This window comes from Myotis lucifugus, unplaced genomic scaffold (genome assembly GCF_000147115.1).
Source record: "Myotis lucifugus unplaced genomic scaffold, Myoluc2.0 scaffold_15, whole genome shotgun sequence".
Lineage (NCBI taxonomy): Eukaryota > Metazoa > Chordata > Mammalia > Chiroptera > Vespertilionidae > Myotis > Myotis lucifugus.
This window is the reverse complement of record NW_005871063.1, coordinates 397,813-411,413: the sequence shown is the minus strand read 5'-3', so window position 1 is coordinate 411,413 and position 13,601 is coordinate 397,813. Positions and strand designations below refer to the sequence as shown.

At 36.0% G+C, this 13,601-nt stretch overlaps 1 protein-coding gene across 2 annotated transcripts in view; it reads right to left on the bottom strand.

Moving 5' to 3' along the window:
• The window catches only part of CFAP69 (cilia and flagella associated protein 69), a 64,899-nt gene that overhangs the window by 24,428 nt on the left and 26,870 nt on the right, over positions 1–13,601 (bottom strand). For both annotated transcript variants that reach the window (XM_006084931.3, XM_023750678.1), the window contains 5 exons: positions 12,872–12,920; positions 12,654–12,775; positions 9,588–9,804; positions 6,830–6,994; positions 982–1,100 (listed from right to left, as the gene is read on the bottom strand). In XM_006084931.3, the coding sequence (XP_006084993.1) occupies positions 982–1,100; positions 6,830–6,994; positions 9,588–9,804; positions 12,654–12,775; positions 12,872–12,920 (672 nt within the window). The remainder of the gene's footprint in view (positions 1–981; positions 1,101–6,829; positions 6,995–9,587; positions 9,805–12,653; positions 12,776–12,871; positions 12,921–13,601) is intronic.

Sequence of the window (13,601 nt, the reverse complement as noted above, 5' to 3'; positions counted from 1 at the left end):
TTGCAGCCCAGGCATGTGCCCTGACCGGGAATCAAACCTGTGACTGCCTGGTTCATAGGTCGATGCTCAACCACTGAACCACGCCAGCCAGGCTATACATTTTTTATTTTCATCTTTCCAATTCTGTCTCTTGTTTTTTAAGTTTTCAATTTTTGAGACTCAGAGTTTGCTATGGAGTTAAAAAAATCAAAGGGAATTAGCTCTTTTTCCAACATTTAGTTTTAGATTTGAACCTGATTCAAACCCCAAACAGCATTTATACTGGTACAACTCACTTAGGAAAACTGTTTACCGGTTTCTTAAAAACATACATCTACTTTATGATCCATCAACTGCACTACTATATATTTACCCAAGAGTCATGAAAGCATGTCCACAAAAGACTAGTACAATAATGTTCATTGATGCTTCATATATAATAGTTCCAAATGGAAACAACCAAAGTGTTTTTTAATAGGGGAATGGAGAAGCAAATTTTTGGTATATTTGTATAATCAAATATTATTCAGCAATATAATTAGCAATACTGATCATGCAACAACATGGATATATTTCAGAAATATGATGGCTGGATAACAGGAACCTGATATAAAAAGAGTAAATACTATGATTCCATCAATATAAAATTAAAGAATAGGCAAAACTAATCTATGGGGATAGAAATCAGAATAGTGGTTTCCTGGAGGCAAGTGGGAGGATGGTTGCTAAGGAACATGAATGAATTTTATAGGGAGGTAACAATATTCTATATTTTAACGGGGGTTTTGGTTAAATGAATGTATACATTTGTCAAAATCTATTGAACTTTATACTTAAGATCTATACACTTTACTGGATATAATTGTACTATAATTATAAAAAAATATTAAATCTCCATAAGATTAAAGAACACCAACATTTATGGGCACTTAATAAGAAAAAGCTCATAGTGTTAAGTGATTGGAAGGTCTAAACAAAACTTTTATTCACAGGCATACATACCTTCCTGGAATTATCATTTTCACAAAGAGCAGATAAAATAAGTAATATATCAGATTGAATTTCCAAAAGAATGGCCTCTTCCTTGTCATTAATCTTGCTTGTTGTATATTTAAATATCCCTGATATAAAAAATTAAAGAATGCAAAGTTATTGGACAGTATATTTTTATTTTAATCAATTACTGCTTTGAAATCCTTTCTTATAAAATCTCAGCTAGAGAAATCATTTTAAAAGGGGACATTTTCATTTCATAGTTGCCTAGAAGACGTAGACAGGTAATAAGTGGATTCACTGAACTCTCAATAAATCAGTATATCTATATAGAATTTCTAGTACAGAATTAATGGAGTGTCATTAGAACACCCTAACAACCTAATATTTTGCTCAGTAAACAAAACCATTTAAAAATATGCAGTTTAAAGAGGTAGAATTGAGTGCCTTTGCAAATATATGACCAAAATGCCTGATAACTGCTTGCCTCGTCTCTTCTTCTCATGGTTAATAGGGTCAATTTTAAGTAAAGGTGGAAGACTTCCGTAAGTATTTCTATTTTTGTTACTTTTTTCTGCATCCTCTCCTTATGTCTATGTGAAGGAGTCTTCAACAACTTTAGGTAGCAGTATTCTCATGTCCTTTAAAATCTCTCCCTTGCTTCTAATGAAATTTTAAAAAGACTTGAAAATAGCCACTTACATTCATGCAATGATATTCACAATAAAATTTTGCCTCATTTTTTTTTCTTAAAGCTCTGAGAGAGAAACAAAAGTCATTTTTTTCCTCTGTTAAAGGGGTTACTGGCATTAACAGATGGTGTGGAGCTATGTTTAAAAGTAGGACCATGGAAATCACAGCCTATCTCCATAGTTGGCTCTGAATGAAGGATTCTTGGTCCTGTAAGGATGAATTACTGGTGAGGGATCATCCCATAGGGAGACTAGTGAGCGTGCTGGAGGCCCAGTGCTGGAGGCCGGCCATGGACGTAAGGCCTATATGCCTTTATCAGGAGCACCTTCTAGAAATCCATGCCTACTGCCCATGGGTCTGCTTTTTCCTTCTAGGTTATCTCATTCTCCTTCCTACCTGGGTGCAGGCATGTCACTTTCCCTATTGTCTGAACCACATGTTATATTAACATTGAATTACTTTGTTCATATTCCCTTTAATTCCCTGCCTTTACCCTCTGTTTGTTCTATTCTAAATCATCTGATATATTTCTTGCAGATTCTTCTTCCTAAAACAGCATTATACATATAACTTCCCTAGTAGCTTCTCATGCCTAAAGAGGATGGAGTTCAAACTCTACCATCTCTATTCAAAACTCTTTCTAGCTTGGCCCCTGACTAGACAGACAATTAAACTTGTCTTCATAAAACTCTGACTCTACTTAAGCTACCTCTGAACACGCCATCATGCATATTTTAACACCATGTCTCTGCTCAAATTTTTTACTTTCTTGAAACTAGCCCTATACCCCAGTTCAATACAGGTTCCTAGTAAGATTTCCCAGCCCTCAGAAGAGGTGAAGGAATTAAGAAGTACAAATTGTGGTGAAGGCCTGGGGGCAAGCTAGAAGAGGTCAATGGAGGAAAGGGGGGACACCTGTAATACTTTCAACAATAAAGATTTTTTAAAAAGGAAGAACAAATTTGTAGTTACAAAATAGTTATGGGGATGTAAAATACAGCATAAGGAATATAGTCAATAATACTGTAATAACTATGTATGGGGCCAGGTGGGTATTGGAAATATCAGGGGGAACGCTTTGTGAAGTATGATTGTTGAACTGCTATGCTGTACACCTGAAACCAATATAGACTGAAAGGGCAACTAATGGATTGGGAGAAAATATTTTTAAGTTATATATCTGATTCAGGGTTAATATCCAGAATATATAAAACTCCTAAAACTCAACAACAAAATAAGCGACTAATTTTAAAATTGGCAAAGAACTAACTAGACATTTCTCTAAAGAAGATATACAAATGGAAACAATCTCATGAAAAGATGCTCAACATCAGTAATCATTAGGGAAATGCAAATCAGAACCACAATGAGATACTACCTCCCACCACTTAGGATGGCAACTATAAAACAAGTATTGGAAAGGATGTGGAAAAACTGGAAAACTTGTGCACTGTTGGTGGGAATGTATAATGGTGCAGCCACTACAGAAAATAGTATTGCAATTCTTTTAAAAAAATTAAAAATATAATTTCCATATGATCCAGTAATTCTACTCCTGGGTATAAATCCAAAATAATTAAAATCAGGGTTTCAGAGAAATATCTGTAGACCCACGTTCATAGCAGCATTATTCACAACAGCCAAAAGGTGGAAGTAATTCAAGTCTCCATTGATAGATGGATGAGTAAATGAAATGCAGTATATGCCTACAATGGAATATCATTCATCCTTTAAAGGGGAGTATTTTCTGAGTGTGCCCGTGATGCCGGATGAGGAAAACTCAACTGGCCTTGCTGGCTTTGAGGAGGATGGAGGGAGGGGATGATGAGCCACGGAATTGGGTGGCCACTGAAAGCTGGAGGAGGCAAGGGAACGATTCCCCTCCAGACAGAAACTATCCTGCCAATACCTTGATGTTAGCCTGGTAAGATGTAAGTTAGACTTCTGGACTATAGAATTTTAAGATAATAAATCTCTGTTGTTACAAACCAACATTTTTTAATTAATAAAATAAAAGGGAGGAAATTCTGACACATGCTACAGCATGGCTGAAGCTTAAGGTCATTACGCTAAGTGAAACATGTCAGTCAGAAAAAGACAAATACTGTATTATTTCACTAATATGAGTGAAAGACCTACAGCCGTCGAATTCAAAGACACAGAAGGTAGAATGGTATATGCCAGGGGCTGGGGAGACTAGCAAATTATTACTTAATGGGTACAGAGTTTCAGTTTTACAAGATCAAGAGAGTTCTGGAGATTGGTTGCAAAACAATATGAATGTACTTAACACTAGTGAAATGCACACTTAAAAATGATGAAGATGTTAAATTTAACATTATATGTATTTTACAATTTAAACATTTTAAACTAAAAATAAGAATAGTAGCCCTAACCGGTTTGGTTCAGTGGATAGAGCGTCGGCCTGCGGACTCAAGGGTCCCAGGTTCGATTCCAGTCAAGGGCATGTACCTTGGTTGCGGGCACATATCCACTGGGGAGCGTGCAGGAGGCAGCTGATCAATGTTTCTCTCTTATCGATGTTTCTAACTCTCTATCCCTCTCCTTTCCTCTCTGTAAAAAATCAATAAAATATATTTAAAAAAATAAGAATAGTAAAGATAAAAAATGTGAGAAAAATAATTCTTCATAAAACTTGTTTTTATAATCTGTCCCTATGAAGGACATAAAATTGCTTGCATTGTCATGTATATCAGGGCCAATAGCTTTCATCAGAGGATCAGAAATCAGAAGAGGACTAAAAATAATTGTCATAAAGAAAGAGCGGGAGGAGGATATGTAGTAGAAAGAGAGCATGTTAAGAACTCAGGCTTTTCTTTCTTTCCCTCTTTTTCCACTTACTGTCATGACTTAGGGGTCATAAAAATGTCTATTTTGTTAGTAACAATGTGGCTAATAGTTTTTATCACATAGGGAATTTGTAAGATTAGGCATATGCCTGGCACTCGGTATATGCACCCTTTCTGCACTGTAATTATACCCTTGGCATTATATTCAAAACCATTCACAAGCTGACTCAAATTTGCAAAGGTTTCATCTACCCATCAAGTAATTACTCTGTAATTTCCCCCTCCCCTCAACACCTGATATACAGCTTCTGGCAAGTTTATTAACTTTCTTATCTATAAAAAAGGACCTGCACCAAGAATTATCGTGAGGATTAAATGAGGTTGTGTATTTAAAGTACTTAGAACAGTGTCCTGTGCATAATAAGCACCCAATAAATGTTAACTAGACAAAAAAACAACAAAACAAAAAAGTTTGCTCGGCTTTGAAAATTACCCCAAAACCTTTAGTTCCTATGGTATTTATTGTATTCTTATTAGTCTTAGTGATGGTGCATGGTAACATGTGCTATCTTTCTATTATATACACCTTTTCTTTTGTTCTCATAAAGGGCCAGGTCACCATTGGCCTGCTCTGTGCCTGCCTGTAACCCCATGCCTACACAAAAGGTGTGTAAACATCTACACTGACAATCAGGTACTGTGTGTGGAGCACATTACTACTACAGAGCCCTCTGCTAGAGTTAGTCAGAGAAGGTCCCGCCTTTACCAACTCTCACATGGTAAAGATCAGGCTTCTTTCAAGCCAAAGGGAAAAGGCCCTAAGAAAAGAAGCCTTACTGTTTGTTTTCCCATTTCCCTACCCCTTCCCACCCAGAGAAGATGAAGACTTCTTCCTGGACAGATGGAAAATTGTATTTCCTGGGCCCCATCCAGTTAGGCTGAGGTCTTAAGACTTGCTTCTGTGCAATGGAATGTGCATGGAGTGAGAAATCTCCTTTCAGGTTTGGTCATCCTAAGCAAACTCATCCATACGGCGAACGTGTTTGTCTAGCCCCCCTTTCAATGCCCTTCTTTTTCTACTAGTATCATTAGAGAGCACCACCCACTCCACTAATGATGGGAGGGTAGGCACTTGAACTTAACAGGCAGGAGAGTTTTTTGAATGGGCGTTTGAAATTAATCAACATCCAGCAAATTATATCACTTACTCACGAGGCAATCACTGAATATGAATACGACTAAAATAGCTCTTACTTTTTTCCCCTCTCTCTTACTTTTCAAAGTCAGGAAAAGTTAGGGCTGGCAGAGTATATCTTATTTAACAAAAAGTAAAAAGATGTTCTTTAGGAGTGCTGAATTTACACAAGTTGGAAATCAAGAGTCTATACTAATAATAGCCTAGGTGGTGTCACGCCCTCACACATCACACCCTAACATCGCCACAAGATGGTCACATGCACAGTGGAGGCGGGGCCCAGCGGCTGCTCCATGCAGTGATGTCTGGGGGTCCCACAGCTCCACGTGGCGTCGGGGAGGCTGGTCCCGGCATCTCCGCCGCCTCGCATGGAGGATGTGGGTCCCAGCAGAGGAGGCGGGTCGCGGTAGGGAAGGGCAGTTGTGGGAGATCAGGCCGGCAGGGGAGGGCAGTTGGGGGCCATCAGGCCAGCAGGGGAGCAGTTAGGTGTCAATCAGGCTGGCAGGGGAGTGGTTAGGGGGCGATCAGGCTGGCAGGCAGGTGAACCGTTAGGAGCCAGTGGTCCCAGGTTGTGAGAGGGATGTCCGACTGCCGGTTTAGGCCCAATCCCTGTGTGGGGAGTCAGACATATTGACCCGAGGGGTCCCATATTGGAGAGGGTGCAGGCCGGGCAGAGAGACACCCCTCTTGCCCTGTGCACGAATTTCGTGCACCAAGCCTCTAGTACTCTGATATTTCATATCAGAAAAGAATCTCCAATGTACATTTCTGCATGTATCGGTGTTCTGACATACCAGATGCACTGAAAAATGTAATGGTATCACCTCTTTTAAAATTACTCCAAAAGGCTTGGCCAGAAAATGGTAATCTAATTACCAGAAGAATGAAATATAACAATGGCCCATTTCAAAAATAAAGATAAAGATAATCCTAAATGAAATGGTATCTGAACTGAGAAAACAAATGTTTAAAGCATGAGTAAGCATGATGTTTCAGTAAAGAAACTAATGTATAGCAACAATATGAAACAAAAAATCAAGAAAACATTCAGGCGTTTCTCCGCTATAAAAGCAAAATAAATTTGTAAGAAAACATTTTAAACAAGACCTCTAATTTGTAAAGATGCTATTTCCATCAGTCACAAGCATGTTCTGTTTACCTATGAGTTGCTGAATCGTCCCCTTTTCGCAAAGATCCTGATTCACAGTCTCATCCTCAAGATAGATCATAGCTCTCAGGAGTCTCAAAGTGTAACGCAAGTGGGCAAACTTGTTGCCACGGCCGCCTGTGCCATGGAAACTGTTACCATGACTGAAGAAGCATTCTGTGGAGAAATACTAATGATTTATTTTACATCAATAAATTTAAAACATGAAACTTTTCAAATAAATCAAACAACATATTAGACATCTATCTATAAGTTCAAACAGATGTTAAAAATTTTGTTATACTGTCTACAGAAATAAATAGTATGCCTTCCCTCTCCTCCTCCTCCTCCTAGTCCCAGAATAGAAATATGTGCTTTAAAATTTTCTTCAAATGTATTATATTGTATCTTTTGTAACTTGCTTCTGTTACCCAACAAACATTGTTTTAGAAATTATTCAAAGTGTCAAAAGTAGATCTAGATTATTCATTTTAATTGCTTTCAGCATTCATTTTATAAATAAATCACAGTTTTTCAATTCACTGGTACAAACTGCTAAAATGAATATTCTGGTTCATGTCCTCTTACTCCAACTGAGAAGAGTTTTGTCATGTGGAGTATCCCTACACTGAATTTTACTGAAGCTTCCAAACTGTTCCCCAAAGTGGTTATACAGATGTAATGTATAAGACTAATAGATTCTTCCCAATCTGTTAAATGTGAAGTGGTAATTCATTATTATATTAATTTGCATTTCTCTGATTACCTATGGGGTTAAGTGTCCTTTAGTGGGTTTTTGTGGGTGTGAAGTTTTTTTTTTTTAATTTGACATTTTCTCTGTCACCTGGCAGTCTCTATGCTTTATTTCTCCACTGAGTTATTTTCTTTTTGATATGTAGGAGTTCTTCATGAACTGGGACTCTAACCCTTTATTAGTCACAGGGGTGGTAAATGTCTTCTCTCATTTGTAGATTGCTCCCTGATTTGTCATAGACATTTTATGTGTCAGTCTTCTTCTGTATAATAGCTTAATCTCTTCTGGTTTTCCAGAGTCTTTTCTACTCTGTTATCGTAAAGATATTTTCCGATGTTTTCTCCTAAGATTTTTACAGTTTAACCTCTCATATTTAGAGCTTTAATTCATTTTGTAATTGATTTTTTTTAACATGGTGAAAGGATCTAATTTTTATTTTTCCCCATGGAGGGCTAACTGCCCCAGCACCATCCTTCTCCCTGTGATTGGCAGTGTCATCTCTGAGAAAGCCAACCTCCCGTTGGTCTATTCCTGGGCTAGTACCACACAATTTTAATTACTATGGTTTTATGGTAGGTTTTGATAAATAACAAGGCAAGTCTTCCTTTCTTCTTTATAATATGCAGCCTTCAAAAGGTTCTTTTAGAAGTAGCCTTATGTTTAAAGCTATCAACAAGTTCAGAATACTCTTCTGATTATTGTGCATTGGTTAAAAGTGTGGGTTCTGGAGCTAGACTGCCTGCATTAAATCTTGGCTCTGCCACTTACTGTGTGGCCAGGAACAAGTTATTTGGTTTCTCTTATTCATTGCTACACATCTGCTAAACTGGAATAACACTAGTACCTATGAGTCCTACATTTGCTGGGAGGACAAAACAAATTAATACTTGTAAGTGCATAAGGCCTACAACATAGCAGGTACCAATGACTGTGAGCTGTCAGTCTTCCTCTTGGGAGGCAGTACTTCCTCTCTTGCCCTACATTCTTTTGTAAACATAATGTCATAATGATATAGTCTTCTGTAAACATAAAGGATAGACAGAAGAGTTGAATTATTTTATTTAAGAAGACTAAATTCAGTAACTTAGCATATTAAAAACTAGAGAACAAAAAAATAAGCTATAATTTTTTTCCTCTCTCATGGATAAATGAGTGATATTACTGATCTAATGAAAATGCTCCATACAAAATTATTTCTAGAGCAAAATTACTTCCAGAAAATAATATAGTATCTTCCTTATAAATTGTTTTCAAAATGAATATATGTCTTATTTCCTTTCTAAGAATTATGAGAATTGAAATAAAATATTCAACAAATTGGGGCCCTGCTAATTTGGTAGACCACATATGGAATCATTACATCTGACTAGAGATCTGGATTTTAAGCTCCAGGAAGGTAGAGGTTTTATTTATTTTAAGCATAAATATATCTTTAGCAGCTAAAATGGTATCTGGTACCTACTAGGCATTCAATAAATATTTGTTAAATGAATAATTAAAATATTGCATGACTTAGCATACTTGTTGGACAGGCCTAATAATACAAATCTTTAAATCAGATTATAATATAATTTCTTTTACTGAAAGTTGTACATCAACTATAGTTATGACATTTATTAATATCTAATTTTAAATGAAATCTTTTCTTAAAACATATAAATACATTAAAATCACAGGAAGAGATTGATATTTTTATTTCTTTTTGCATAATTTTATAACTTTTCTATGTATATTTTGGGAGTTCAGTTGAAATATGTAGATTAAAATTTTGACAGGAATCTTTTTTTGTTTGTTTTGTTAACCCTTACCCAAGGATATTTTTCCATTGCTTTTTAGAGAAAGTGGAAGGGAGGGGAAAAGACAGCGCGAGAGAGAAACATCGATTGGTTGGAGTGGGAATCGAGCATACAACTGACGTACATAATCAAAGCCAAGACCCTTCAGTTTGAGGGCCGATGTTCTATCCACTGAGCCAAACTGGCTAGGGCTTGACAGGAATGGTTATGGGCCACTCACCTTCACTTTCACACCATTCTAGAAATGCCAGGATTCGAGCATTTCCCTGGCACAACATATACTCTTTAATTAATAAAGGAGCCACTGATGACAGAGTGGCAAGTGCATGCAGCTGTAATTCTTCATACTGTGCTGCAGACCACTCGATGATTTTGTGCTTCTCGGGCTTCTTTACATAGGTAAACAAAGCCAAAACAACTTTGCCATCAATCAATAGCTATGAGAAAGGGCAAAGAGTACTTTGTTAGAAATATAATTAAAACAATTTTATTTAATCTAAGAAAGTTAAATAAAAGATGTCCTCTTTGATGTTTTATTGATAATCATTTCAAAATATTTCCTTCCTAAAGATCTCAACCTATGATAATTATCCTCAAATAAAAAATGAAAACCCCAACCCAAACTCAGCAATACAACAGCTGGCTCTGATCTTTTCTGGGATATGTACTCTCTAGCTGACAATAACATAGAGTATTAATTTTTTGGGTCAATGCTACTTAAGTATAGAAGTTTAGTTCCTTCTTTTGTTTGTTTTGCTAATCCTCAACTGAGGATATTTTTTTCATTGATATTTAGAGAGAGTAGAAAGGAGGGCAGAAGGGGAGAGAGAGAAAGAGAGAGATAGATAGATATTTGGCTAATTTTAAACACACATATCAGAACTTATACAAATATTCTATCTAATAAATGCCAATCAGATCACAAGCTATATTTAAATATGTGCCTAGAACTTTAAAATTGTATTGAATCTATGATTTTAATAAAAAGAAAACAAAAATATATAGCTATTTATGACAATAAAGTTAATATTATAGCTGATTCTGATTGGTGCATATTTGTGGTTTACAAGATAGTAACACACTCTATTGAATTTTTTTTTTCATTTGGCATTATTCCATAAAGACTTTTTCACAATAATATCTATGAATTTTCCTATTTTTTTTTACTAGTCCACATGGAAAGAACATAAGATTTAGGACTTCCCAGCACTGACCTATAAACCAGGAGATCACGGTTCAATTCCTGGTCAGGGCACATGCCCAGATTGCTGCCTCAATCCCCAGGAGGGGGCTTGCAGGAGACAGCCAATCAATGATTCCTCTCATCATTGATGTTTTTATATCTCTCTCGCCTCCCTTCCTCTCTGAAATCAATACAAATATATTAAAAAATATTTAGAACTGAAAAAACAGGAGTAAGAATAACAGGTAGTTCTAGCATTACTATAAATAGATAATGTTTTTGACGTACTCTGTGAACTGCAAATAATAGCACACATATTCATTATTACTACTATTTTTTTCAATCTTTAATTTCTTTATTGATTAATGTATTACATATGTGACCTCATTCTCCCCATAACCCCCCCCCCCCCCCGCCATGCCTCACCTCCCTGTTGTCTGTGTCCATTGGTTGGGCTTATATGTATGCATACAAGTCCTCTGGTTAATCTCTCCCCCTTACCCCCACCCTCCCCTACTTTCCCTCTGAGGTTTGACAGTCTTATCACTGCTTCTCTATCCCTGTTCATTAGCCTATGTTGTTCACTATATTCCACAAATGAGTTCATAGCAGCACAATTCACCATTATTACTACTATTATTGGTTACCAGTATATGACCAAAAAATTAGTTGATTCCCCTGCCCCCAAAGGGGTTTATGAAGCTCCCCAAAAGCTGGGGCATTTAACCGGTTACCACTAAAAAATGGGTTTAAAATTTGAAGGGGAAAATTTTATTGGCCTTTACACCCAACATTTTAAAAAGGTATAAAAAAACCCCCCCTATAAAAAACCCCAATTTTTTTTGAAATTTTTTTTTTTTGGGACTTCCAAAAAAAAAATTTTAGTTGGTTATTGGCCCCCCCCCCCCCCAAAGACATAATATATAATAATAAAAAAAAAAAGAAAGGGGTTTGGGAAAAAAAATATATGTATGTATTTGTATACATATATTTTTGAAATAAAGTTATAACTATAAAGATATTTTTTCTTTTTCTGAGCATTTTTTAGTATATATATTCATCAAAGTGGCATTACCAAGAAAATTCTAAGCTCTTTTAATCTTCATAATAATCCCCTGAGGTAGGTATTACACTCAATTTGAAGTAGAGATATGTGGGATTTAGAGAAACTAAACCCACTAGTATTCAAGATCACATAGTTAGAAAGTGACAGCACTGGATTCCAGCTGACAGGAGCCTTAACCACTATGCAAACCACCTTCAAATTATCATTCAAGATGCTGACAGAATGAATTCCCAGTTCTTTTTCATGGTAACCCCCTGGAGATTGAATGAGTTTTAGGACTAAAATGAAATTTCACTTAACTTGAGAAATAACTAAACTAACGGGATTGTAAGTAGTACATTTTTTTTCTGTCACTTAACAGTTTATGAAGCCTTCATCTTAATCTCTTGAATCAATCTCATAACAGCCTTGTAAGCAGGGCAGGAGTTTTATAATCTTCCTTTTATAGAAGGAGGGACTGAGTCTCAGAAAGTTTAGGTGATTCTGCCAAGACCACATGGCTAGTAGGTGATAAAACAGAAGTAAAATTCAGTCCCAGTGTTCTTCAAATTACATCATGCTGTTATGTAGGTTGTAAAGTATTAAGACAAATTCATGGATAATAAAAAACAATGTAAAGACATTAGGTTGGTATGGAGAAGGGCAGGTTCAAAAGGGTTTGAGATTGGCAGCAAATATTAGCATTCCTCCAGCAGAATCAACCCTTGCTGCCATGGTCAGAGACAGACTATTATGCTAGATGGGCCTATATGGACCTTCTTTCATTTTATGTTCTCTTATTGAGGAGATCTAAATATATAAATAAATCTCTAAGTTTCTCCTGTTTTTCTTTGGTTTATGTGGTCTATATTTAGGTAAGTTCACTGTTTATTTACTGATAATCAAAGGAAATTTTGAAAAGGTGAAACTCTAGCCAATAAGAGTTTGTTACGTTCTATGGTAAACATTTTGGTCGATAAACGATTTGCAGCCATGACTTTAAAAAAGTTATACTACAAGGTGAGTCGCTTTTAATATTTGTTTTAATTATGCTTTACCTGTACTGTAGTTAAATCTTTACATAAGATCACTAGTATATTGAACAGCAATTTCTTCAACTCAAAATCTTCATAGGAATTAGAAAGCTTTAGACCTTTTACCAAAGGATTTTCACTTTTAACTGTGAGGGAGAAAAACAGAAACAGTAAAATAGAAGCTAAAATGATATAGAAGACTCATCAAGATAATTATAGGTTGAAAGTTTTATGGTTTTTACCTTCATTAAAGGTTGCAAATAGTATCAAATCCCTGGTAAAGCCACATTCCTAATATAGATACATAAAACAGAGTGGAAAGTAAGTTACAGATGCCCATATTTATCTGATATTCAAGTATCTTTACTAGATTCCCCTTATCATTTATTTGATCATAAAGCACTAATAACAGAAAGGGATGAAAGCAAGAAAAGAAAATAGATAACCAGATAAACTTAAATTTAGGTTCTAAGAAATATTTTACTTAGAAATATATTATTCAAGACTATTTTATAATTTTAAAATTTGGTTAAGAATCCAAAGTATTAAGACAAAAAGTTACTTATGTAATTCATTATTTATACCTTCAATTGACAACATAAGGGAAGAAAGTAGTTTTCTTTTTAAAAAATATATTTTTATTTATTTTAGAGAGAAAGGGAGAGGGAGAGAGAGAGAAACATCAATGATGAGAGATCATCAATGATTGGCTGCCTCCGGCATGCCCCACTCTCAGGATTGAGCCTGCAACCGAGGCATGTGCCCTAACCAGGAATCCAATCATGACCTCCTGGTTCATAGGTCGACACTCAACCACTGAGCCACGCTGACCAGACAAAAGTAATTCTTTTCAATAGTTTTTCTTCTTAAACAACCCTGCTCCCACCCTAGCCCCAACCACTGTTACGTCAAAGGTTTAGGCAAAAGATAACAAAACAGTTCCTACTTAACATGAAAAGCCCTCAAGAAAGA